The sequence below is a fragment of the Cyanistes caeruleus genome, chromosome 8, assembly GCF_971803275.1.
Source record: "Cyanistes caeruleus chromosome 8, bCyaCae1.hap1.1, whole genome shotgun sequence".
Lineage (NCBI taxonomy): Eukaryota > Metazoa > Chordata > Aves > Passeriformes > Paridae > Cyanistes > Cyanistes caeruleus.
In genome coordinates this window covers 12,429,079-12,455,736 of record NC_141708.1, presented here as the reverse complement: position 1 = coordinate 12,455,736, position 26,658 = coordinate 12,429,079, and the positions used below count along the sequence as shown (strand labels likewise).

At 42.7% G+C, this 26,658-nt stretch overlaps 2 protein-coding genes across 5 annotated transcripts; one reads left to right on the top strand and one right to left on the bottom strand.

The window, feature by feature from the left end:
• Positions 1 to 182: 182 nt before the first annotated feature.
• On the bottom strand, positions 183 to 2,431 carry ATP5MK (ATP synthase membrane subunit k). 3 transcript variants are annotated; one of them, XR_015290236.1, is made up of 4 exons: positions 2,326 to 2,431; positions 1,303 to 1,400; positions 611 to 1,212; positions 183 to 473 (listed from the first exon to the last, which is right to left on the bottom strand). XR_015290236.1 is itself a non-coding variant. In XM_086901219.1 (4 exons), exons 2-3 carry the CDS (start codon positions 1,387 to 1,389, stop codon positions 1,120 to 1,122), a joined length of 180 nt encoding a protein of 59 aa, XP_086757345.1. In that variant the 5' UTR covers positions 1,390 to 1,400; positions 2,326 to 2,431; the 3' UTR covers positions 183 to 272; positions 1,117 to 1,119. The 3 variants fall into 3 exon arrangements, 2 of the variants coding, with proteins under 2 accessions (XP_086757345.1, XP_086757346.1); XM_086901219.1 differs by having other exon boundaries at positions 183 to 272; positions 1,117 to 1,212; XM_086901220.1 differs by lacking the exon at positions 2,326 to 2,431 and adding an exon at positions 2,026 to 2,159 and having other exon boundaries at positions 183 to 272; positions 1,117 to 1,212.
• On the top strand, positions 2,028 to 26,292 carry PDCD11 (programmed cell death 11). Of its 2 annotated transcripts, none has more exons than XM_023929798.2 (36): positions 2,028 to 2,666; positions 3,520 to 3,633; positions 4,200 to 4,331; positions 4,515 to 4,682; positions 5,289 to 5,450; positions 6,037 to 6,160; positions 6,486 to 6,667; positions 7,190 to 7,297; positions 7,740 to 7,946; positions 8,269 to 8,393; positions 8,987 to 9,047; positions 9,723 to 9,869; positions 9,986 to 10,237; positions 10,784 to 10,927; positions 11,612 to 11,812; positions 12,364 to 12,534; positions 12,927 to 13,143; positions 13,920 to 14,060; positions 15,027 to 15,142; positions 15,310 to 15,830; positions 16,308 to 16,370; positions 16,831 to 16,939; positions 17,433 to 17,522; positions 17,836 to 17,938; positions 18,443 to 18,620; positions 19,245 to 19,301; positions 20,081 to 20,203; positions 20,482 to 20,604; positions 20,777 to 20,972; positions 21,335 to 21,457; positions 21,781 to 21,921; positions 22,981 to 23,231; positions 23,862 to 24,030; positions 24,301 to 24,454; positions 25,014 to 25,179; positions 25,868 to 26,292. In XM_023929798.2, exons 1-36 carry the CDS (start codon positions 2,028 to 2,030, stop codon positions 26,037 to 26,039), a joined length of 6,150 nt encoding a protein of 2,049 aa, XP_023785566.2. In that variant the 3' UTR covers positions 26,040 to 26,292. The 2 variants fall into 2 exon arrangements, with proteins under 2 accessions (XP_023785566.2, XP_023785567.2); XM_023929799.2 differs by having other exon boundaries at positions 2,434 to 2,666; positions 3,525 to 3,633.
• The last annotated feature ends 366 nt before the right edge of the window (positions 26,293 to 26,658 follow it).

Here is a 26,658-nt window from a genome sequence, read left to right as displayed (position 1 = left end):
CCTAGGTCACTGCCTGGTGCTCGGAACACCTCAGGATGTGTACAACAGCAGCAGAGTTAAGATAGTAATGACACAATCAGATGCTCCATCTCTGCTACAAGCAATTATTTTTGACAAAGGAGGAAAAATAAGAAGTACCATACTTCATCTTTTTTGGACCATTTCATACTTCCAATAAAACATGTAATTATTTATATTTTATTAGCCACAACAGGTCATCAGCTTGCATTAATTACATTGACACAGACTGGAGGTTCAGACATGCCAGGAACCTGCCAAGAGAAGAAAGGTCAAACATAGCAATTCTTGCACAATATTAACTGAGCATCCCCCTGCCCCAAGCCCAAACTATTTTAGCTACGAGCAGCCAGATTTCAGCACAGCCAGGAAGAACTGACTGATGTCCCCTTAACACACAACAACAATGCTAAAGCTTATTGGTTTATATGCCTTTCTTCAGGCTATGAGGACAGCTGATAGGTTTTGCCAAAATGCCATTTTGGTGAAAACTTTTTATTTGAAAGTGACTCCAAAATTCTGTAACACTTGGTTGTTGCTATACAAGTCCAGTCACTTTTGCATGGGCCTTGAATAATCATGTGCAACACACATTTCCATCATATGGTGCTCCTTTACTCTGTTCAAATGAAGGTTTTAACAGATTGCATTAATCTCTACTTGGAATTCTAATACAGCCAAGAAATAAGTCCTTAGGCACTACTTCATTATTTCAGTAACCTACAAAGCAAGTTATCCCTACATTACAGCAAAAGGGCAGACCAGAAGCACCTAATATTTGTAGGCAAAGCTTAATGCATCTTGCTGCAACATCCCTCTATTCCTCCCTCCTTGCATTCCATCCCCAGTCCCATTTACCACGGCAGAAGAACAACAATATTGTATCCCATACTTTCTGCACTCCCTTTAATAACCCACTTCATGCAGAATGCCTCCAAATAGTTGATGCTATAGATTATTTGAGGTTTAAAATGGTAAAGAGGAAGTCCACGTGCCTCTGTTTCTGTCTCTCATTACACTGTATTGTTGGCAACTAGTCCTTTGTCACCACTTTCTGAGCTGAAACATTTTGGTCCTGGAGGAACATCAGCCACTTACCTTTTACTTAGCTGTCACAGCAGGAGTTTGCTTCTTAGGCCTAAACTTGAAATACAAGACAAGGAGTGCAACACCTGTGTACGTTGCTATTACATACTGGAAAACAGAAAAGTTAAATTCAGTTTCCATCTAAGCCCCAGAAGACACCTTTATACAAGACTACAAAACAATGTACATAATACATACATTTCTCCTGCCTATGATGGTATAGGAATTGAAGTACTTCTGAAATCCAGTGAACTGGTGTTGAGATCCCGAGTCATGGCCAGCCATGGCTGCTTGTCCTAACAAACAATACAGGACAGTTAATTAATTTAAAGTCACTTGGATAGGATCAATAGGAAAATTAAACTAATCTCTACACTGAGCTTCATAATTCCATTGTCTACTCCTAAATCTGCTTTCAGGACATTTGACAAGTAGTGGATATACATAAGGAGTAGGCACATCTAGAGCATTTTCTCTCGAAGAACAAAACAGGTGATGGGAGCAGATAAGCAAATAAAGGGTTTACTGCATAATAAAAGCAGAGTGGTTTTTTAATGTTTAGAGATATATTTTTCTGAAGAGGATGTTATGTTTAGGACAAACATTTGTTGTCTTCTGCCTCCCTCCTAAGGCATCCCACACCCGACACAGCTCCTCAGCCCGGCAGGTGCTGCAGCCCCCGGTGCCCGTGTAGCAGACACACGAAAGTGCACAGCAGGTGCTGCGGTCATACAGCTCCTATGTGTCATCTATCGCTTATCTAACCCAATCCAGCAGCGTTACTCTGGCGTATAACCAGGCAAGCGTTAGCTCGGCTGACTGCAATTGCTAAAAAACTTAATGAAACAGCCCCTCTAAACGTGTGCCACACGCTGTTGGCAAAGACTTAAGAAGCCAAGGTCATCTTTTCCCGTGCCTGACCGATGCAAAATCCTGGGCAAGAGCCGAGACGCCCTTTCGGGGACGCGAAAGCGCCCCGTGACAACACGAGTCCTGTTTTCCGGAGGAGCTCTATGCCCTTGCCCAGCTACACCCGCGACCCCGCGCTCGCGTCGGGCCGGGGAAGGGACGCGGAGGCATTCGGAGGGAGCGACGCCGTGGCTGAATGTCGCGGGTGCCCAGGCGCTGCGGAGAGCCGCCCTCCCACCCGGCAGGAACAGGACCCAGCTCGGACCCAGCTCCGGCCCAGGACCCGGCCCTGCCCAGGCCGCCCCGCCGTACCTCGGCCGCGTCTCCGCCGCGCTCTGCCCTTCGCCTCTGCCCTCCCACAAGATGGCGGCCGCGGGCGCCGCGCGCAGTTCCTACCCGCGCCGATTGGCTGCGGCCCCCGGGGCGCGGCCTGGCCCCGCCCCCTTCCCGCCGGGAGGAGGAGGAGAAGCTCCGGCACTTCCGGCCTCCCTTTCCCTCCTCCTCACGCGCCGCTTCCGCCCGGCGCCGCGTGCGCCCCCGCTCCTGGGAACCAGCCCCATCCCGGGAACCGGCCCCATCCCGGGAACCGGCCCCATCCCGCTCCTGGGAACGGTCTAGATCCCGCGCTTCCCCCTGGCAGCGGCCCCGGGCAGGTAAGATCCCAGCCCTGTCCGCTCCAGCGGAGCCGCCTCGGTTGCCGGCCACGGGAGGTGTCTGTGTTCCTTAGCGAGCCCTGAGGTGAAGCGTGCCTTGATGGGCTTTCGCTTTATCGTGTGCTTCCCATTTAATTAAGTTTTGTATGACTAACAGGTTGCCTCAAGTTTGACAACATAGGGTTTCAGCGCTATTTTTTGTAGAACAACCGTTGGCTAATAAGCAATGGTATTAGTATAAGGGCAATAAGCACTAATAATACAGTACTAGCAACTACTTTTATTTATTATTATTTATTAGTAGTAGTAACAAGTGAATTGTTGCCTAATAAGCAAGGTGTTTTTTACTGATTGAAATAGTAAGGTTAACTATTCATTTTATATACATATACTTATGGCTTAGATAAAGAAGTAGCAAGTTAAATTAATTATAGGTAGCACTCAAAAAGTAAAAATGAAGGCCAAGCTTATGTAGTGTTTTGTTCACGGCTTTCTCCTTGATTACTAAAACTGGTAAATTCAGCCACTGAATATAATAAAGGCTGATTTAGGAAACATATGGTTAAAGCAGTTTTATGAATATATATGTGGTGTATTTAAGTGCCTTAAAAATTAATACTGTAATACTTCATTGAAACTGTGCAGTAGTAAAAAGTGTTATGAATGTGCCTAATTAGATGCACTATTGCAGCACTTCATTTTAGTTGAATGTTAAATCCATTTGGATGTGAGTTTTTTGACTAACTAGAGCAGCCATCCAAAGTCTTTCTTATTTTGGGCAGTTCATCTCATTATTTGTGAGGAACAAGCACAATAACGGTATGTTTCATTTCTGCTTGGTCATTTGTCCCAGAGCAGTGCAAGGATGGCATCCATGGAAGAAAACTTTCCTCGAGGGGGCATCCAGAAGAAACCTGCAGAGGGAAAAACACCCAAACCAAAGTTAGAGCGGGACAATTTGTTTGATGTATGTTGTTTGCATGTTCTTGATTAACTTCTCAGAGCTCTTACACTGTCAGAATTTGATTGCAACCTTCTCTACCTGTTGCTTCTACAGTAAACTGCAGAAGGGACTCAAAAATAGATGTCTCCTGACATCCACCATCCTTCTGATCTCTGAAAGATCCCTGATATCTGGTACATCTTGAATATGACAACTGAGAAAGCTCAGTCAAAATTATGGATCAGGCTGTAGCTTTTAAACTTTCCACAAGCATCTTATCCCAAAATGCTGTATGGTGAGCCTGGTGTTACTGGACACAGGCTAAGTTATCTTTGTTAGTAGAGTGGGATGCAGATCTCTTGCACCACTTTTCATTCCCAAGATTCAGCTTTATAAATGATCAGCCTCTCCTTCCAAAGGAGATACTTTGGAAGACTTGCATGTAGACAGACAATAATTAGCAAGATGGTTCTCTTTTTTTTTGTCCAAATCAGTATTTTATTCATGTCAGCAGAGTTCTGCTATAGTGCAAAGTTTGTTTCTTTATCCACTTTTATTTTTTAACTTTCTGTGCTTGTAATCTGCTTTAGGTTCAACATGAAGAAAAATCCCAGAAAAGAAAAAGGAGCCAGAAGGATCAAGGAAAGCAGAAAAGGTTCAAGGCAGACAAAACAGCTGCTGTTAAAGACAATATTATGAATATTGGACCACTCACAATTGAGGTTTGTGCATAAATGTTTGATTTTGTGTGCCTCTATTTTCCAGGCTACATAAAAATGGCATGTTTTTCCTCCCTAAACCTGCCAAATATATCAGTGATCCGGTACAAAACTTAACTGTTTATCCCCCTGTTACCATCGACTTGCCAAGGTATCTGTAGTATGCTGTTTTTCCTGCTTTCCCAGGTGCTCAGTGAGGGAATGCTGCTCCTTGGCTGTATAAAAGAGGTCAATGACTACGACCTTGCTGTCAGTTTGCCCAACGGCCTCTCTGGATTTGTGCCGGTCACGCAGGTCAGCGATGCCTACAGCAAACTGCTGACCAAGCAGGTGGCCCAAGGAGAACTCCTGGAGGTAAGACCTGGCCCTGGGGCTGTGATTTGTGCTTGGAGCTAGAGTATGTTCTTAGTACCTCAAAATCAATCCTGAAGTCTTGCTTAGGAGCTTGACATTGATTAACCTTGGTTTGGAACTGGATTTTCCAAGCAAACTTTGCAATTTCCTGGTAACAGCTGACTGCTAGGAAAAAATAAAATTAAATAATCAGTTACGCTGCCTCTCTGGGGTCAGTGGTGCCTAAGTTTTCCCAAGGTGTTGTGGAATGTGGGATTAGCACTACCCCTTTGCTGGTGATGTTTTTCCCTGCTGAAGGGGGAGGCTAGGTTAGGGTCACTGTTGGCTCTGTAGATGTTTCCTCAGCTGCAGTCTCCTGACTCCACACAGTGTTTTGAAGCAAAGCCCCTCAGTCTTGCTGACATGACATAGTCATGTCATCCCTGCCTCTCTATTGAGATCCTGGTGTTTGTGGGATTTCCTGCCTGTTACTGTAGTGTTGACAGAGAAGCAGGACTTCCATATGGGATTTTGGTTTCAAACTCTGTTTCAGTAACATAGTCTAGCCTTATATAATTTAATATTGTAAAAATTCCATGTTTCTCTGTTGGTCATGTTGCTGGGCAGGAGCTGAATTCGCTTCCAGAACTGTTTTCTCCAGGGACACTGGTCAGGTGCATCGTGACCAGCATTGAGAAAAGTGACGATGGACGTCGCAGTGTCAAGTTATCGATTGACCCCAAGAAGGTCAACAAGGGCCTGAGCTCTACAACACTAGCAGTGGGCATGGTAAGTTTCCTGGGTCTGTCACAGCCTCTCTGGGCTCTTGCATTCCAATTTGTCCTTACATGGGATCAGAACAGAATGTGGAGCTGCTCCCACCATGGAAGAGACCTGTGATGTGAGGTCGGGTTTAGTTCTTGTCTCCAGGTTGTCATTCATGAAATTAATTCACTTTATTCTGTTTCAGTATGGCAAAATTTTTTAATTACTTTTTTCTGGGTAGGTTTTTTTGTTGATTTTTACGGAGAGTAACATATAACATGGCTTGCAGAGGTGCTTGGTTGTTTATGTTTTGTGTTTACAGCTGTATGATTTTATGCACCTGCTATATTTGAGCATCGCTATTCTTTTCCTACTAGTTTGTGAGCTCCTTGTGTGCATAGCTAAATAAAAGTAGACTTCATATCTCACTGTTAGCTGAGCTGTGTGATAAGAATAATGTAATGTTCTTGTTACTGCTCTGAAAAGCTCAGTTCTCTGTCTGTACAAAACAAGGGAGTACTTGGATGGGGAATCTCTTGCCATATGTTCATTCTTTCGAGACCCAGCTCTTTCATTACGTTACTGAGTCGCAATGCTTTCCTCTCAACAGCTGCTCTCTGGCTCTGTGTTGAGTATGGAAGACCATGGCTACCTCATAGATATTGGTGTCACTGGAACTCATGCTTTCCTGCCTCATGAGAAAGCCAAAAATTACATCAAAGCAGTCAAGAAAGGTAAGAAGTAGTGCAGGAGGTTCTGGTGGGTTAAAATGGAGGTGGAGAATGACAGGGATTAGTTTATTTTATCTGTGGTTTTAGTGGACCTTGGTGAGATTGGGTCAAAGTGGAATCTTTGCAGGTTGCTGCAAACAGCAGTTTTGTGGCTGGTCTGCAACAAGTCTTTGTGTTTCAGCCTGTAATCTGACAGACTGTGTTCCAAGCCCTGCTGGCAGCAAACTTCATTTAGATTGAGAGGAAACTCTGTAAAACCTTTGGAAAAAGTGTGAGGAAATACTGAGTGCTCCTGGTAGAGGTTTTATGCTGTGACTTGTCTTTGTAGGGTCTGACTTGAAAATAGGCCAGAACCTGAACTGCCTCATTGTGGAAGTGAAGAATGAGGGCAGGGTGGTCTGTTTGTCCATTGATCGATCGGAGGTGGCTGCATCCATTGCCACAGAGCGACAGAACTGGACACTCTCTAATTTATTGCCAGGGCTGGTGGTGAAAGCTCGAGTACAGAAGGTAAGCTCTGGTTTAGGTTTCTTTTGTTGGGTTGGTTTCTTCTGAGTGTTGTTGAAGGCAGGAGACAGGTGAAGCAGAGATGAGAGTTTATGCCCTGAAAATTTTTGATTGGTCTCAGTTACTTAGCAGTAGCAAACATAATCTGCTAGACACTCCCATCCACCACCATTGCATGAGGTCTCTTCTCAGTTCTGGTTGTGATGCCCTGAGTGTAAAGGTTGAAGCTGGTGATGGAATTGGAAGCAGAACATGATTCATTTTGTGCTTTCTGGCCTTTACTGCTAAAGTATTCAACAGGATAGCAGTAGCCCTCAGACTACACACAGCTTTATCAAAAAAATGAAGGATTTTTTTTTTCAACAGTGTGCAAAGCAGAACTCTTAGCAGTTTTTTCTGTCTCTTGTGATGTGCTTGTTGATTAACACTGACAGTGCCCTTTTTTGAAATGTGTGAATTGTTCTCTGTGCTGCATGAAAACTGAGTGTGGAAATTTTTTTGTCATCTTTTCATTTCCCTTCCTAGGTGGCCCCACTTGGGATGAAACTGACATTTCTGTCTTACTTTACTGGCATTGTGGATTTCATGCACATGGACCCAGAGAAATCCATGAGCTATTCTCCAGATCAAGTGGTAAGGAGGATGCCTGGAGTTATGTTGCTTACAACGTCTCTTACTTCTCCAACATTTCTGTGGAATTATCTCTGATATCTTAAGGCTGATAGCTTCTTTCATATCTTTTACTTGAATTTACTTGAATTGGCTGCTTTAAAACTGTAAAGAGCAAAGTCATTCCTGGAGGACTTATTTGGGAAGCCTGGAGATTTGCAAGGGATGCAAGGGATGGCTTGTGTGGTCATGTTCCCCTCCCTGCATTGATACCAGGCTAGTCTGTAAACAACAGACAAAAGCAAAAACCCCTCCTTGGTGAAGCTGTTAGAAGCGAGTGATGTCTTAGTAGCAGCACTGGAAGTGCTTGTACATGGACAGAGAGTTCAGGTACCAAGCAGAATGTATGCAAGCATGAGTGAGGTGCCTTTTGTCCTCTGGTTTAACGAGCCCCCTGTGTTCCCAGGTGAAGGCCTGTGTGCTATCTGTACACCCCACGTCGAGGGCAGTGCGGCTCACGCTGCGCCCGCCCTTCCTGCACCCCGGGGGAGCCCCACGCCAGCTCCCTGCCCAGCGCATGGGGGCAGTGCTGGAGGAGGCCACGGTGAAAACCTTCTACAAGCAGTTTGGGGCCATCTTTGAGCTTGATGATGGCACTCTTGCATTTGCACGGGTAAGTGCCAGGCTACTGGGGCAAGTCCTCCATATCTATCTTAGCTTGCTGGGAAAGGGAGCTAGGAGAGGGTTTTATTTTTTGCCTTTATCCTCTTTGTGAGACAATACAATAAAATTAAGACAGCATGCAAGGTGTTTGTCAAATGATACATCCCCTTGTTTGAATTGAAATGTAGGAGAGTTGTTGTGCCAGAAGAGCTGGTGAAACCTGCACAAAGAGAATGTTAGAGGAACAGATTTGTCAGATGCTCACTTCAGCCTAAGGCCCATATCAGTGCTTCCGCTTTCCAAACATTCACTTGTAATTCCTTTTTTTCTAGTTGAAGCATCTTTCAAAAACCAGAAAATCCTTTAAACCTGGGGCATTTAAGGAAGGTTGCAAACATAAATGTCGGATCATTGACTACAGCCTGATGGATGAGATGTGTATTGTATCTCTGAAACAGTGAGTATGATAGACTCTTCCAGAAGACTGGTGTCTTCTGGAAAGGTGTTTGAGAGTGGAAAATACTACACTGCTTTGCTGGACTGGAACTTGCCATTCAGGGTTTTTTGACTTGTATCTATGTTGTGGCACATCAGGTTGTCTGGGCATCCTGCACATATTCTCTATACTATGTGGAATTGGGATACCATCAGTATTGTTGGTGAGCTGAGGCACAAGGAGGCTAAATTACTTCTGCCATGTGTCAGAAGACCATGGCTCAGCAGGAAATCGAGCCTTGATCTTGCAGCTCATTTGTATTATAAAGTGCCTCTTAGCACTTCCAACTTTGTGGCTTTAAGCAAATCAGATAATGGGTTCTCCTTTCATGAGGCCATAACTGTGTGACTGTCACCTGGAATGGAGCCTGGCGAACCTCCCTGAACTTTATGTCCTAAGAGCTGTTTTGAGAGATTTGTCACTTGGAGTAAAACACAGCTCTGGAGTTGTGGAATAATAGATATTTGAGACAAGTCAGAGATGGGACTGTCTTGTCTTATCCTGGATTTCCTTTGAGATGACTGACTGGTCTTCTCTTTGTGTCTCTTCTCTAGTCAGATTATTGAAGCACAGTTTCTGCAATACCAGGATATCCACACAGGTGATGTGGTGCAGGTGAGCTTCTGAAAGATCTGAGCATATTATACTTAAAACCGTGATCTTGCCTATGTGCACTCCTTCTGCCATTATGTGTGTCTAACTTCTGATCTAGACTAGTGAGTTGAAAATGAGAAAAAACCTTGTCTTGTAGGACTTGATTAAAGGAATCCAACACATCCCATTTTGTTCATGTTTTTATTCATGATATGGCAAAGGCAATCAAACTTTATCTATGGTCAGTCATCTATTTGTGGCCATGAATACATTTTTAGAAAGACTTGAGTGAGAGAAACTAAAATTTGCCTTGCAGTCAAAGTAAAAGTTCATGTATGAGCAATCACAATAAGCTGATGGGCAGAAAGTTACTCATTATGACTGTTATGTCTGAATCATGGCTGTGTTGGATATGTCTCTGGAAACAATTCTAGTTTGCTGGCATCAATAAGGATTTTGCAGAAGTAGTCTATGCTTAAAAGAAAAGAGGTATAAAACAACCTTATGAAGTCTATAAAAGTTAAAGGGTCAGATTAGTTTGGTGCAGTGTAGTTTGGTTTAAGCTGATTTTTTTTTTTTTTAAATGTGATTAGATTTGGTGTTGTATGTATTGTAGTGTCTTGGCTATTTCCTACCTGTCCATAGTCTGCTTTTCATGCTCAATTTACCAATTCTTTCCCCTATTTTGGGTTCTAGGGCAAAGTGGTCTCTCTAAAGCCCATTGGGATGCAGGTGAAAGTAGCTGATGGGATTAGAGGACTTGTGCCATCCCTCCATCTCTCTGATGTGATCCTGAAGCAGCCTGAGAAGAAGTACAACATAGGAGATGAAGTCAAGTGTCGGGTGAGAGCTGCCAGACAGGATCTTCAGATGCTTTACACTCTTCTGAGTATTTAGCAGCTGGATTGATCAGGCAAGGGTAGACATGCTTTTTGAACCTCTATACTCCATTCTTGTAGGTGCTGGAGTGCAATCCTGGAGGAAAGAAGCTGATCCTTACTCTAAAGAAAAGTCTCGTCCAATCAAAGCTTCCAGTCCTCTCAAATTATGAAGATGCAAAACCAGGCTTGATCACACATGGCTTTGTAGTGTGTGCAAGGGAGTTTGGCTGCATTGTTAAGTTCTACAATGATGTCAAAGGTCTGGTACCCAAGAATGAGCTGGGCTCAGAACCCATATCTTGTCCAGATAAAGTCTTCTTTGAAGGCCAGGTAATTAATGTACCTCTCTTACCTACAGAATCAGAAGGATGATGTTTTCTGCCTCAGTGTTACTCTGGTTATCCTGTTTGTTTCAAATTACAGGCACTTTAGGAACTGTGTTATTCACAGTTCTGGTTTTTGTTGTGGGCAAAATTAGAGAGATCTCAGCTGTCTTCATTATTTTTTCTGGTGATTTTCTTTGTCTTTAATATTGTTTTTTGTTGGCTGGCTTAGGAGAAAGGTGATTTTCTAGTCAGAATTTCTGACTGCAAATCTGGAGATCTGGATTTTATTCTCAACCGTGCTATAGACCTGTTACATACCTTCACAAGCTCATTTAATGATTATGTATTTCTATTTTACATCTGTGTGATCTGAAGGACATTTGTCTGTGGTTGAACTTGTTAGGTTTTTGCCACTGGCCTGCTATTGTCAGGTGTGAGAGAAAAGTGTACTATGTATGTATGTCTTGTTCTGTAGGTGGTAGCAAACTGAGGAGGAGTGTCAGCTAAACTTAACTTGTGTTTTATACTTCTGTTTTTTCTTTTCCTGCAGGTTCTTAAAGTAATGGTCTTAAAATGTGAGCCTCAGCAGGAAAGACTCCTGCTGTCCTTCAGATTATCAAGCAAACCTGGCCCTGAGGACAAATGGAAATGTACTCCAAAGGAGAAACAGGAAGTGAAATACCAAATAGGAGAGGTATTGAATTCAATGGCTGATTCCTTTTTAGCCTTTTCCTACTCATTTTCCATATGGTTTGGTATACTTTGCTTCAAGAAAGCTGGTGGTGATCAGGAACTAGCATTAAATGTGCATTTTTTACTGTGTGTTTGACCTCCTGGATCAAAAACGATATCTAAGTTTTCAGAGGTCAGGATAAAAGAGTCCCCAGAGAGTCCTGGAGGTACCAATTAGTGCTCCTACTCCTAGGTGAAGTCTTCTTTTTTTATTTTCTGATTTTCTTGCTCCAAAAACAGCTGCTTTTGCTCTTGGGGAAAAAAAAAAAAAAAAAAAAGCTTTAGAGAAATGTTTTGAAATGTTTCCCTGTTTTTGCAATAAACAGTTTCCAACTCACTGCAGGTATTTCTAATGCAGGAACAGTACAGCTCTAATCTTGATTAAATTATTCCCTTTGCCCTTCAAATGAAAAGTCACAACCAAGAGAATGTTTCCAGCTCTGTATTTCTCTGGGAGCTGAGAATTAGTTTTTATTTTACCTGCAGCATTGGCATGCTTTTTAGCTCAGCCCTGTTGGTGAGTTTTTCATGTATAGCTGGGAGGCAGCGTCAGATCCCCTGCAGCACATCACATCCCCTGTGCATCAAAGGAGATGACTTCAAAAACACTTGGAATTTTATATCACTGTACTTATTCTCTTTTCAGATAGTTGATGTGAAAATCTTGAAGAAGAAAGATAATGGGTTAGAAGTTTCCATCTTAGAAGACGAAGACAATGTGGTAGCCTGGATCCCCACGCTGCACCTCTCTGACTTCATTGCTACCTCCAAGCTCCTGTGGCACTGTCTTCAAGAGGGAGATGTCCTGCCCAGAGTGATGTATCTAAGTGACAAGGGAGAGCACATTGTATCCTTTTCCACCTCAACCAGGCAAGCAAAGTGTGGGGACAGGAGTTAACTCTCAAGATTTTGGAGTACCTGCAACAAACGTAAGATTATTGTAGTTAGTTGAAGTGGAAGTGCCTATCATGCTAATGATACTTCAAAGGGGCATTATAACTTGTGCTAGAAGTGAGGCTCAGCTGGGGCTAGAATCTCCTCAGAACTAGGTTATGAGCTGACTAGTTTTCCAAACCAACTTCTGGGCAGTTAAATCTATCACAACCTTAGGAAAAATTTTGCTGTTTTTATATCAAAAATCTGAACTGTATTATTAGGAAGTTGATATTTCTGCTTCTGTGAAGCAAGTGTCTTTAATGCTGAGCAATTTAAGAGACAGGAGTTGCTAAATTTTTGTGTAGGAAGATCAAGACAGAAATTGGAATTACAGCATTTAGAGCTCCTGTACTCTAACTTGCAGCAAGTGCTTTAGCCCAATGGTTAGCAGCACTGAGAGATTTTGTTGGCATCGTGCTGTTTTCATTCATCTTTTCCCATTTTTCTTAACTGGTTGTTCAGATCTTGAGTAGAAAGTCTTCAGTGATTTCTGCTGTAAAGGAGGAGCAAGTTGTGAGAAGCTTCTCTGAAATCCAGCCTGGCATGCTGTTGACTGGTTATGTGAGGAATGTGATGCCCTTTGGAGTGTTTGTGGAGTTTCCTTTTGGTGTGACAGGACTGGCACCTAAAGTGGTAAGCAGTGCCTCCACTTCAGTAAGCAGCTTATGTGTGATCAGGCTGCTTGAAACATAGTTTTAGCAAAGCTACAATAACAAGGAGGGAGCAACTGGGCTGCAGGCCCTGCATTTGCACAGCTTCCTGCTGCAGGGTAAAAGGGTTTAGGTTTGCCTTTTAAATCACTTCCAGAATGAAATGAAGCACTTCATTCAAGTGAGCTTAAGCTTCAACAAGGATTTCATGTGACCTTGGTAATTAATTTTAATTGATGGGTTTTTCTTCATCTTTGTGAATTTCTCTTATGCATTTACATGAAGTCATAACTCAAACCCTTCTGAACAGCTCTGTGGGTGGTTGATCGGTACCAGCTGTGCTCAGTAACCTTGCTCTCTGTTTCCTTTGCACAGAGCATGAGTGACAAGTTTGTGACAGACACCAAGGACCACTTTGTGGTGGGACAGACTGTGATTGCAAAGGTGATGAGCATTGATGAGGAGAAGCAGCGTGTGCTCCTCAATCTGAAGGTGTCTGAGTGCAGCTCAGGAGATTCTGCTGCAGATAGCATTGCCCTCCTGAATCAATATTTCAAGGAGCTGAAAGAAATCAAGGAGTTGTTGAGAAGAGGTAAAAGACTGTAAACCTTCTGCTAAAGGGTATCAAGTAAAAAAAAAAAGTGCTCTAGAGGAACAAGAGAAGGAAAACATTTGAGTGAAAGTTCAGTTCAAGCAAAGGCTTCACTTCCCAAAGTATCTTACTTAAGAAAAAGGATGTGTGTGCAGTGTCTGCCACTGACAAGAGGCTTTTCGTAGGTACAGCTGGAACAAGCCAAAGAAACAGCTCTTTTCATTGAAGTCTACTAAGCCTCTTGCATTGATTTTGGGTCAAGTGCTTGTGATAACCCAAGCACAGTACTCACATGAGAATGAGTTTGTTCAAATAGATTTATCTACATGCATTACAGGTCTTCAGCACGGATTTTTTCGCATGCTGTTTTTCTGGTGTTTTTATTAAATTCTGACTTTGTCTTTTTAGCTTCTTCCTATATCCAGTACTTTTTAATGTTTGTTTCCTGTAGATGTGAAGTGACAGGTCTATTTTGTGCTTCTAGTGTTAATCTGTTTTGCTTTCACATTTTTTCATATGCAGTGCTGGGTTCCAGTGTTCCTATGAGATTGGAAACTATTCTCTCTAAAATTATTAGGTCCTTAATGACACAAAAGGGCTTTTACTTTGATTAACTCTTAGTATTTCTGCAGATTCAGGAGCCTAGGCTTTGTTTTCCCTCATGAAGACAGATGAATGCTTCATGTGCCACTGAGTAAATGTGAAGGCTTGTCTTTGTTTTGCAATGAAACAGCATGAGTAAAATTTATTTCCTGCTTTTTCATCCCTTTATTTAGGAAAGCCCAGCATTTGTGAGTTGGTGCCTGGGAAGAGGGTGCATCTGGTCGTGCAGGATGTGAGGGAGGATGGCTCAGCACTGTTCAGTGGCAGCTCTGTCAAAGGTTTGACTATAACTGCCACCCACTACCATTTGAGAGGTGAGGATCTTTCCTTTGCTTGTGTCAGTTTTCAGTCTTGTACTTTGAAACCTCTCCCAAAATGGATTCTGCTGATGAGGATCTAATAGGGAGAAGTCTGATCAGAGTAGGGATGACCTTGAAGAGTAGTTAAGTTTCCCAATGTCTTAGCCCATTTGTGTGATTTAGAAAATATGATATAAACTTCCCTGTGCCTCTGTTAATCCTGTCTTGTATTTTGGGCATCTAGTTTGTGCTCAGAGATCTGTAGTTAAACCATACTGTATATAGACAAGTATGAATACAAGCTCCAGCTTTCTTGGTTTTTTACCTCTTCCTTCAGAAAGAGCATAGTCCGTGGAATATCTACTTGAAATTGCTGTCAATTTTTCTTGGAAAATTAAATGACATTAAAACAGGACCATAATTTTCCAATTCCAGAACTAAAAGATGTCATATTGTGCAAAACCAAACACATACTTGCTGAAGTAATGAAAAAACCAGTTAAAGCAAGATAAACCTCTAACTTCAGCAGAAGTAAAAACCCCAGCACTTCTGTTTCAGAAGATTTTTTTTTTTTCCTTAGCGACTGATAGACTGATGATAGTTTTGTGCAAATGTTAGGAAAATCTTTTCCAAAACCTATATTATCTTGACCTTGTTTTTAGTCAGCCTTGTCTTCAATTTTTTAAGAATCATGTCTACATAAAATCAACTTTTTCCAAGAAAGATCAGACTTTTTCCAAATACAAAGGTCTCCCTTTTTTTCTCATTTCCAGTAACATTGGAAGAAACTGTTCTTAAATAGACTTATTGTATATTCGATACTAATTTGGTAGTAATTTAGTAATTTTACTAAAAATTACTTAGTAATTAAGCAGTCTTTGGTCTTCAGGAATTAAACCTTTCATGTTTGTCATGTTCCGCTATCACAGTTGCTCAGAATTCTTCATTGTCATCAGGACATAATCTTATTCTCATTTGCAGACAAAAGTATTTCTCCTGGTGAGAAGAGGAAGGCATTTGTACTTCATGTGGATGCCCTCACATCTGAGGTACATGTTTCTCTTCGGGAAGAACTGTTAAAGCAAAGACCCAAGCAAGTGAGTATGCGTTCAGTTTTTGGGTTTGTGTGTTTCGGTTTGTCTGGAAAACTGTAGGTGACTAATAAATTTCAAGGGGGCCTGTTTCCTCTTTTAGAACTGTGGGAGGTAGAGTGGAGAGAATCAAAATCTCAGCAGGAGAAGTCACTCTGTCCATTTCTGTCTAGCGGCTACGAGAGAACTCCCAGCACTCTGTGGTGGTGCAGCACATCACAGAGCACTTTGCCATCGCATCTCTGCCGGGAACAGGCCAGCTGGCAGCTGTCCCCATCGCCTGCCACTTCAATGACACCTTCCGCTTCGACTCAGAAAAGCTGAGGGTGGGACAGACAATCTCTGTGACCTTAAAAGCAGTGAAGGAGAACAACCACGGGGTCTTGTTAGCAGTACAAGGCCCGGCCAAGAAGAACGTTTTTGTAAGGATGCGGAACGAGTCAGAGACCGTATTGGAGGAGATGCTTCCTGCTGTGAAGCACTCGCTGTCCCCGGGGGATGTTGTTACAGGTACCGTTAAATCCGTCAAACCGACCCACGTCACTGTTGCTATTGATGACAAGCTGACAGGTTCAATCCATGCATCCCGGATTCTGGACGAAGTGCCCATAGGCTCTTTTCCAACTTCTACTCTGAAAACCGGACAGAAAGTGACCGCTCGAGTCATTGGAGGCAGAGATGTGAATACTTACAGGTGAGAAAACGTGATCGTGGTATTTCTTCTGGAGGAACGCAAAGGATGAAACAGTCTGTGTTTCAATTCAGGTCATTTAGGCCCTCAGTCAGCAGGTGCTGTTATAGCTGCCTTTGCTGTAGTAGTTGAAGCCTGAGGAAATCTGCTATTATATTATATTCTATCTCAGATCCAGCTTTCAGTAAGTTAGCTTTCTGCCTATGTTGCTGTATTTATCTTGAGTACAGATTGCAAGAAAAAAAGATGTCTAAACTCTTAAGATCCAGTGGAAGCCTTAAATACAGGCCCCAGGGACTAAATTTGCTGGGGTATTTTGGTTAATTAATTGCTACTGAAATAGTGATAGGAAGAACTGGAACTGGAAGGCTCTGGTAGTTTTAGAGGGCTTGCACGTGGGTTTTTTGCAGAGGCATTAAATGTGGGTGACCGGGGCCTGGGGAGATCATGAGAAACTTTGATTCTTTACCTCTTCTTTAGGTGCCTGCCAATCACCCATCCACACTTCACACAATCCATTCCAGAGCTCAGCATTCGACCAAGGTGAGTGTTGGCCTCTGGTGTCTGCATATGCTTTACAGACCTTGGATTCTTGGATATCTCATCATTTGTACCTCTCATTCATGAAGGGGGCTGGCTATGAGCAAGGACCTCCACGTGTATGCAGTGGGGCAAGGCCTCTTGCTCTCTCTTTCACACTAACGTGGGCCCTGTAGCTGTGTTAAATATCACAGTGCTCTCCTAGCACATGATTTCCTTTGAATGTCCTTTTGGCATCAGGTTCTACCAATCTGGACTCTGTCTTGCCTACTCCTGTCAGAAAGATTTCCTCTTATGATCAGGGAAGAATTCATTCCCAACAGAAAAAATGCAGCTGTGGAGGGATGAAAGACATTGTCACAGTAGTACTAGCTCAGCACATTCCCCTGGGTTTTTAACTTCCATCTTCATCATTAGAACCAAAGCTGTTTTACTGATGTCCTCTTTCTTCTTTTGCAAACAGTGAAAAAGAAGGAGAATTCACAGCATTGCTGAACCTTAAAGAAGAAAGTTCCCTCAATAAACTTGGACTCTACAATGTTGGGCAGACAGTCACCTGTTTTGTAAAGAAGGTGAGGTCAAAGTCTTCATAAGTGGTGTGCTGGGGGAGGCAGCAAGTGGGTGTGACCTTGAGGAGCCTTAGCTCAGACCTAAATACGGGACTGTGGTCTTCATTAACTGTCAGAGTGGTCCATGGCAACTGCAGCATCTTACGGGGACAGTAGAGGAAGGAAACAAAAATATTCAGTACTTGATGGAGTCAGGCTGACCTGTCCTCTTTGACATGCCTGTTTGTTGCCAGCAGGCTCTAGTAAAATGGCCTTTGAGTATGCCACCAACACAAAGAATACTTGTTGCTGATCCCCTGTGTGCATTTGCCTGTGAACCACAGCAGTGTTATGCTTGAAAGAACAGAATCCAAGCCACTGCTTTTTCTTGGTGCAGAAGCCAAGGCTGGACTAGTTCTTTTTAGCCTTAAAAAGTAGTGAAAAATTTCTGCCAGGGAAGATTTTTATTCCCCCAAGGTGTCATGCTGTCTTCTCTGGCTGTTTGGTGTCTTTTTAGTATAACATGCTCAAAAACTGGCTGGAGGTAGAAGTCGCCCCTGACATTCGAGGAAGAGTTCCTCACCTGCTGTTGTCTCTGAACACCAAGGTAAGAGGCTGTTACTGGTGAGCTACACAGACTTTATTTTTCCTTATGCTTGGCCACATGTAATGACTGCAGACACTTCTGACGTCCATGTGAACCCGGTGCTCTGCCCTTTAGGTGTTGCTGCCCCTAACAAGCAAGTACTGTGCCTGTAGCTAGTTTGGCTCAGGATGGCAGAGCCATTGAAGCAGTGCTGAACTATCAGTCAACAGCACATCAAAGATGTTTATAGAAAGTGTAAAGCTTCATAGGGGAAACACTATTCAGAGTTGTGCAAATTCCTTGGAAATAAGTGTCAACATGTCTTTTATTTCAGGTCTTAAAACATCCAGAAAAGAGCTTTAAAAATGGCCAGGCAATATCAGCTACAGTGACTGGAACAGATACCTCTGAAACAAACCTCTGCTTGTCACTTACAGGTATTGTGGAGCCTTAACAGCAGGACCCCAGCACATGTTATGCTTTACTCAGAGTTGGGTCTTAATTGACCCCTCAGGTGAAGATGTTACACTCCAGAGCCAAGCTGTACCTCCCTGTAGAACAGAACTAACCCCTGACCTAGGGGTAGCAGCATCTAAGACAAGCGAGGTCAGACCTCTAGAATAAAGAATCACTTTCCAAGTGTCTCAAACTGAAGCCCTTCTTTCTGCCCTTCTGAACATATTCCTTGTTAATCTCAGACATGAGGTGGTACATTTATCAACATTTGTCAGTTATTCTGGATCTTGGAATTGTGCAACTAAGAGGCCTTGTCTGGGCTACCTAGGCAAATGTGGCAGAGAACAGAGATTGTACAGACTGTACCTTACCAAAAGTGTGTGGGTTTGATATGTGACTAGGCAAGTAAGTCAGCTACGCTAACTTACTACCTCTTTCTTCATATTTTCAAGTATTATGAAGCCCTTTTCCTTCACCTTTTCTAGGAATTCACTCACTGGAGCCAGACACCATCTCTGTAGGCAAGGTAACAAAGGTGACTCCACACATTGGTTTGACCATTGCGCTGCCAGGTGGGAAGACTGGCAAAGTCAGCATCTTTCACCTGAATGATACTTACACAGAGGATCCTCTGGGGAACTTCGAAGTTGGCAAGATTGTCAGGTCAGTAGTTTTCTTCCTTGTTCCTCCAAGCTGCAAGGCTTAGAAATATCACTGCCTTGAGGTAGTGCCAGCCTATAAGGTCAGTCTGTGGCTAAGAAGTGATGCTGACTTCCCTTATATATGATTGGGTGAAAGTCTTGTATTTTCCATTTATGAAGAAGCCCCTTTTCAGCTGCTTTCATGGACTGTCTTTTTGAGAGTAGCTACTCCGTTAGCTAAGGTGCTGATGGGGCTAAGGGTAGCCAGTATCCCAGCTCTGTAGTGGTTCTGTGGGCTGTTTGGAAATTGAGTTGTTTTTATATTTGTAATGCACAAGCAAATGCATTTCCCTGCTTCACATACTTTTTGGGAATGTTGTAGAGTGCAACAGGCCAAATGATTTCAGGTATCTTTAACTCTTTTGTGCTGGCAGTAGAGACTGAGTAAATCAAGTAGACATGTTTCAAAAGTCTTTTGTCTAGTTTTATGAATTATTGTGTCATGCTGGTTTGTATTAAACAGAAAGTGCTCCAAGGAACTGAGGGCTTTGTTTATTTTTCTGCTAGTGCAAATATTTATTTTCTACCTGTTGCTTTTTAGCATGTAAAAAAGCTTTCTGTTTTCTCCCCATCCTCTGCCATGCAGGTGTTACATCCTCTCCAATGAGAATGATAAAATCCAGTTATCTCTCCGGCAATCTCGGTATGTGTCATCCCTCTAGTCTGTTGATCTCCTAGTGAAAAAAATTATCATGAAGTACAGTTGTTGTTTGTTTGGGAAGATCAGTGAGACATGTTAAAAGAACAAGGAATGCATTTTTGTAACAGGTGATACTTGTTCCTGTTTCAGAAAGATTTTTTTTTTTCCTTTTTTCAGCAAACTTTGAAGGGTCTGACACTTAACATAAAGCTGCTCAAGTGGGTTCAGATTTAATTTCTGTTTGTCATAGTTTCTAGGCCTGCCTTATCTTTTTTGTTTGCTTATTTGGGAAGGAAGTTCTACCACTGAATTTGCAATACAAATGTTATATTTCAATGTTCAGCTGCATTTTAACAGTTTTGATTAAATAATAGACTTACCCCTAAATGTCTCTTAAAACTGAGCCTCTTGATTTGTCTTCTGTATGAAACAAAAGTGTGGAGTTAAGTATCTTAGAAATAAGTGGGGAAAACACAAGCAAATGCTGTGCAAAATTTCAGACAGCATTTTACTCTCCTCATTTTCTTAGAGTCAGCACAAGCCAGGCTGATGTGTTTGGCTTTGTTTGCAGCAGCATGCGTATTCCCTAATGCTATGTAGAGCTTGGCAGAGATGCAGGCAGTCCATTAGTACATTTCAATAAACCAAAGGGTGTCTCTGATCCAATATATTTTCCAGAGAGTACTAGGTGTTGTTAGTACTGATCTATTTTCTGCTATCCAGAGCAGAATGTGAATTATTCAGACAAGTGCTTTAACTTCTAACCTCTCTTTTTTTTTCAGACTAAATCCAAAGATAAAAAGCAAAGTAGAGGATATTGAAATAACAAGTATTAAGGATGTTAAAAAAGGCCAGCTAGTGAGAGGCTATGTCAAATCAATCACTCCATCAGGTGTATTCTTTGGGTGAGTAGCCTGAGAAAATTATTCTGGCAAGTGATATGTCTTGGAAAACTTATTTTGATTCCATGATTGTTGAATCTTGTTTGGGGATGGTCTCTGGCATAATGTGACATCACAAAATGAATTTATTCTTGGGAATCAAGGTGTCATGGCTACTATCTTGACCCTGTGAAATTAAAGTAGTGAAAGTTAGTTATGGAACTGGTGATGATACAAATGCATTTTATTTTTCTTTCTTCCTGCTGTAGAATACTTATTTTTGGTTTTCTTCCCCTTCTTAGATTGTCCACTTCTCTCCTGGGCCGAATCCTGTTCCAGAATGTTTCCCAATACTTTGTACAGAACCATTCCTTATATGAAAAGTACCTGCCTGAAGGAAAACTGCTCACTGCCAAAGTGCTTGGGTAGGTCCAGTGTTCTTTAAAAGGGACTATGAATTAGAAGAGAGGAGAGGATGGAAAGAGGAAGGATAAAAGACAGGAAAGTTTTAAAGAAGTTGAGATCCTTGCAGTCATTGTAAATGTTCTGATTTTTTTCTTATTCTTCTGTCCTGCTACTCCTGGTGATGCACCACAGGGTGAATAGAAAAGAAGAACATATTGAGCTCTCTCTCCTGCCTGAGGACACTGGGATGCCAAGTGTCTTGCCTGAATCCCTAGGCCTACCACAGTATGGAACAGAGGAAGAGAAAAGAGAGGCAGATGATGAGGGAAAAAGAGAAGAGCCTAAGCTGAAGACAAAAAGGAGAAGAGGAAACTACGAAAGTGGTCAGGTATGGGTGTGGTTGCACCGGATATGCTAAAGGATTTTGTTGGCTCAAATACCAAAGTGACTGGGAAGATCCCAGTCTCATCCCAGAAAGATGAGAAATTATACAGACTAGGAAAAAAAAGATTAAATTTGGGTGGGAGCTAACTGAGATATCAGTTGTATTTCCAGTCCCTTTAGTCTTTGCACTCTATGTAGGTGAGTGTGGGTTTATTCTCCACTGTCTCTGTTAGTTGAGAGTAGTGGGGGATGCTGTGCCAGGGCATTGCCCTGTCTGCTGTCAGGCTTTTTATTTGTAATCAGAATTGCCTTTAAGGTTGTCACAGTTTTTGTCCTTCACCGTCCACTCATTTCCACTTGTTGCAGGAGGCAAAGCCAAAGAAGAGGAAGATCTGCCCAGCAGATGAAAATGACAGTGGAATTGAGGTGTATTACCGTGAGGAGGAAGAGGATGACCAGGAGGAAGAGGCAGCTAGAAAGAAATCTAAGGTGAGAAGTTTGGAAATGAACCTGAGCCTGTAATGGCTTTCTAGCCCTACTGATATGCCTCAGTTTGACTTTAAGAGAATAACTATTACTGCTGCAGATAGGAGTGACAAGGTGGTGTTTGTGTCATCTGAAAATGGCTTGAGATGGATGGAATTTAAATTACGACAAAGCTGGTCACAGAGTTAATGTTTTTCCTGATGGGCTGTTTGCAAATACAAGAAGTCAATGGTACCAAACGGAGAGATGCCACAAGCCAAGAGCAATTGTCTGATTTAAATTAAAAAACTTAAAATCCAGGGTGTTTTCTGTCTTCCTCTGAACAGGTAGGGAAGCCTGGTGAAGCTCCCAGGCTGCAAGTTTCCATGGGCTTCACCTGGGATGAAGACAATGCGATGGATATACCTGTGCTGGATCAGAAGGAAGAGAGCTCAGAGAGCGAGGAGGAGGAGGATATGCGGTCCAAGGTACTGTGTAATTGTATTGTCTGCACAGGTGACACCACACAGTGGCTGTAATGTGATGTTTTCGTATTTGCATGTCTGTCTGCCCTGTAGCAAAGCCTTTTAACCCAAGGGAACATCTTTGACAGCTGACACAGAACTTGTTCAGCTATTTTGAACGCTGACTTCAGTAGCAGATACTTCTGAAGCAGGGGAGAAAAGGTCCAATTTTAGCATGGCTGCATGAAAACCAAGTTTTCTCATGCTGACATGTTAAAAAATAAGTATTTAGATTCAAACAAATGTTTTCATGAATACAAAACTTAGTTTTTATTTAATGTCAGCTCTCTTTTTTACTTTCCCGAGTGTCATAAATTTACAGAAAAACCTGGAGATGGAAAGCCTTCCAAGTTATAGTCATTTAGCAAAAAGCATCAAAACCCAACTTTTTTATGCTATAACTTTTAGAAGGGTTTTTCAGTGAGAGCAATTTAGCAAAATCAGAAACAAGTTCATGAACTCCTTTCATGCTTGCTCTTCAGGATTTCCTATGTCCCTCAAAACTCACCTCTATAAAGGCAATACATGGCTGATGCTTTATTGCCTGAGGTAACAAGGCAGAGAACTATGGCACTGTGGGTTCCAAATTTAGACCTGAGTCACCCTAGTGGTCCAGCAACATGCCCCAGATGTACATAGGGAGAAATTGTGTCGGATTTTTACAGAGTTCAGTAGGGTGGTGGTGAGTACTGGGCTGGAGGATAAAGATGGAAGAATAACTTGAAAGGGCAAATTGTGAATCGTGCAGTTGGAGTGCTAGACTAGCAAAGTATTTGGTCCCTCAGTGTATTTAATTTAAAAAATGACTTCCTGTTCTGCTGCTCTTCTTTGAGGTGTGAACTATGTAAGAAGGGGTGGGGGGTATGTATCATTTTTATCCTCTTTTAAACAGTTGGCCTCATCTCTTCCTGTGGAAATTGCTTAGCCTTGGACATACTGAGTTCTGGCTGTACTTTAGCTGGACCTGCCTATTCCCCCATGAAGTGCCTGCCCTGCCTCAGTCCTTCTGTTTTGCTCTTTCAGCTCAAGAAACGAACAAAGAAGGAGAAGGACCTGGAGAAGCAGAAGAGGGAGAAGGAGCTTTGCAAAGTAGAGGCAGCTCTAATGGACCCGAGTCGGCAGCCCCAGTCAGCAGATGACTTTGACCGTCTGGTGCTGGGCAGTCCCAACAGCTCCATCCTCTGGCTGCAGTACATGGCCTTCCACCTCCAGGCTACAGAGATTGAGAAGGCCAGAGCTGTGGCAGAGAGAGCACTTAAAACAATCAGTTTCAGGTAATAACGGAGCTCTGCTTTTCTTTGCCCCAAAGAATAAATCATGACAGGGTAGTTGTGGTGGAAGAACACTGGTAGGATCAGTGTGGGTCTGTGGGTGTGGAGTGACAGGGTCTGTTGTAGTGAGCTTAGAAGGATTAAGTGGTAGCGAGTGTCAGTTCACCCTTTGAAGGTCTGGCCTGAGTCACCACCACTGGCCCACAGCTGACCTGCTGCAGGTCATGAGCTCAGGAGCTTCTGAAGGTCTCACTGAGTGCACAGACATTCTTCTAGATAGTCAGAAGCATTTGGAAGAGCATAATGCTGTCAGTGATGTCCTTGAATCAAAACATGGAACTCCTGTTGCCTTTGCCATAGGGCTGTACCTTAAATCATCTCTACTGCATGGTTAAGTATATTGTGCTTTCTAGACTCAACCTTCTGGTTTTTAATTACAAACAACAATGATAAAAAACTGTTGTGTGAATCAACTGCTGTGCTCTATTTCAAAAACGGTGTTTCAGGAAGCAGTATGTCATTTTTCTTGTCCCGGAGGCCTGTTACAAGTCAGTAAGTCCATGTAGGGTAGTTTGAAAAAACCTGGTGAAGACTGGCAAAAGGCTGAATATTCTTGTTCACTTCTGCTTTAAGGGAAGAACAGGAGAAGCTGAATGTCTGGGTAGCTCTGCTGAACTTGGAGAACATGTATGGTAGTGAGGAGACACTGATGAAGGTCTTTGAGAGAGCAGTTCAATACAATGAACCTCTGAAAGTCTTCCAGCATCTGTGTGACATCTATGCCAGTTCTGAGAAATATAAGGTAAGAAAGTGCAAGCAGATCTCTAGCATGTATCCCATTCAGGCGTGCCAGTAAATTGCAAATGCTGGTTGTGTAACCTTTCAGCTGTCAGATGTTGGGGCTATCCTGTTCTTAACTGGAATTAATGGTTATGATTGACAGTGGGCAAGGATGCATTGCTGCTTGCTTTTATGTCCTGAGTGCTGAGAGATACCCAGCATAAGATTAAGAGTCTTAAAGCTACAAGGCTTTATTATGAATGTGTGATGTAACCCAACTCTGTCCTTCCAGCAAGCAGAAGAATTATACCACACAATGCTGAAGCGTTTTCGTCAGGAGAAATCCGTGTGGCTGAAATACGCCTCTTTCCTCCTGAAGCAAGGCCAGGCTGAGGCTACACACAGGCTTCTGGAGCGTGCTCTCAAGGCTCTGCCCACCAAAGAACGTAAGCTCTCTCTGCCCCAGCTTTATTATTATTATATTATTATTGTGGACCTTAATGTAGACAGGGGATGGGCTTCTCTCTGATATCTCTGCCTGTGACAGCATTTGTAATAAGTGAAGAGTGCAGTCAGCTGACTCTCAGGGGTGGGGAACTTTCAAGCTGGATGTTACTGCTAAATACACCTCTGCTAAAGGCACCAAATAGAATTTGCTGTGATGCACAAAAGCAAAGACAGCTTTTAGTTTTACAGCTCTCTAGAAAAGTTCATTTGGTCTAAGCCCAGGTTTCTGGGACTGCCCATGGGTGCTGCATGATACATTATGAATATGAAAACAAACCTCTCTTTCCCACAGAGAGCTGAAATGGGAAGTGAGCTGTGACCCTTCTGTCTCCCACTTTGATACCACCTTGGTCCAGAACCTCTTTACAGCAGAGCCTTTTGTCTCTGGGTAGAGATGGTGCTGTCTCTGTGCCTGTCTGTTCTGTGTAATTCTCATTCATGTTTGATCATGTGGAGGAGAGTTGCTGTGTTACCCTAACACGTCATTACTTTTTCCAGATGTGGATGTCATTTCAAGGTTTGCACAGTTGGAGTTCCATTCTGGGGACACAGAACATGCCAAGGCCCTCTTTGAGAGCACCCTCAGCAATTATCCCAAGCGGACAGACATTTGGTCCATCTACATGGACATCATGATCAAGCATGGCAGCCAGAAGGAAGTACGGTGAGTTGTGGTGCAGCAGGCTGGGAAGGGGCAGAGCACACCTGAAAAGAGCAGAGGTACTCTGCAGTGTGGGATTATATAGGGCTTTCACAGCACTGCAAAAGGGATTTTTTTTTTTTAATTATTATTTTTATTTTTATTTTTTCACAAAACTGGGGTGTGTGGAAGTGTCTATCCTTGCTGGGACTGAGGAGACCCTAAAGAGTTCCACAGGGCAGAGGGGGACTAATTTGTAAACAGTGGCCTGCATGACAGAAACTAGAGGCCTTGCACTGAGGTACACCTGTTCCTCTGCAGGGATTGCCTTGTATCTGAAGGGTGAGAATAATCCTGAATAATCCACCTTTGTATCTTGTAACTTAAAAATGGAAAAATGTATTTTTTCCATTTTTCCCGAGAGGTGACAAAAGGAAGTAATTTCCACTTAATGAATGCAGGGTCCAATGCAGTGTCTGGATCTTTGTTTAAGTTGACCAGCAGCCTTAGCCTTCTGCAAGCAAGTAGAAGGCTTCTACTTAGATATTTTGGCCCATTGTCAGGACCCTCTTTCTTCAAGCACCAGCATTTTGCAGCAATTTCCCCTGAATGTTTCCCCTGACTTTCTGCTGTTTGTTAAAAGACAGGGTACAAGGCTTGTATTGAGTGCTGTCACAAACAGAGTGGTTTTAATCACTTTGGTTTCTTTCAGAGACATCTTTGAGAGGGTCATACACCTGAGCTTGGCACCGAAGAAGATGAAATTCTTCTTCAAACGCTACCTGGATTATGAGAATAAATTTGGTACAGCAGAAAGTGTCCTGGCTGTTAAAAGAGCAGCACTTGAGTATGTGGAGACCAAGAGTTCCCTTGCTGATACCTAAGTGTGGTGCAAGTGAAAGCAGAGAGACTTGGCTTTCCATGCAATGTTGGAACTGGGAAGCGTGGAGTTCTGCCATGACAGTCCATGGACAGTGAGTTTCTGGAGAGTATTGGTCTGTGACCAAACCTGCTTGGAAACAACAATCAAATGAAAAGATTTGATAAATGTTTGCAGCTTTGTCCAGATGTTACAAATAATTTTGGTGTGTTGATGACATGTTTTTAAATAATAGACTGTTTTATAATCGAAAGAAACATCAGCTGTACCTGTTTTACTTTCCTGGGGAAATGGTGCAGTTATGGCATACTGCTTTTAAGTACAGCAATACATTATAAATTGATTTTCTTACTGTCAAGATGGCAGAGAAGATTCTTGTCTTTTGGATGAATTAACACTTCAAAAGATTTATCTCAGGTGCCTTTTTGCTTTAGAAATTGGCAGAGTAACACTGGATTGTGGCATAGTTGAAACTGGAGGGAACCTCTTGTTGATAACCTTCAAACTCCTGCTCAAAGCAGGGGTCAGCAAGAATAGGTTGCTCAGGTACAATCCCAGTTTGGTTTTGATTTCCCCAAGAATGGAGACTTCACAACTTCTCTGGGCAGCCATGTGTGGTAACA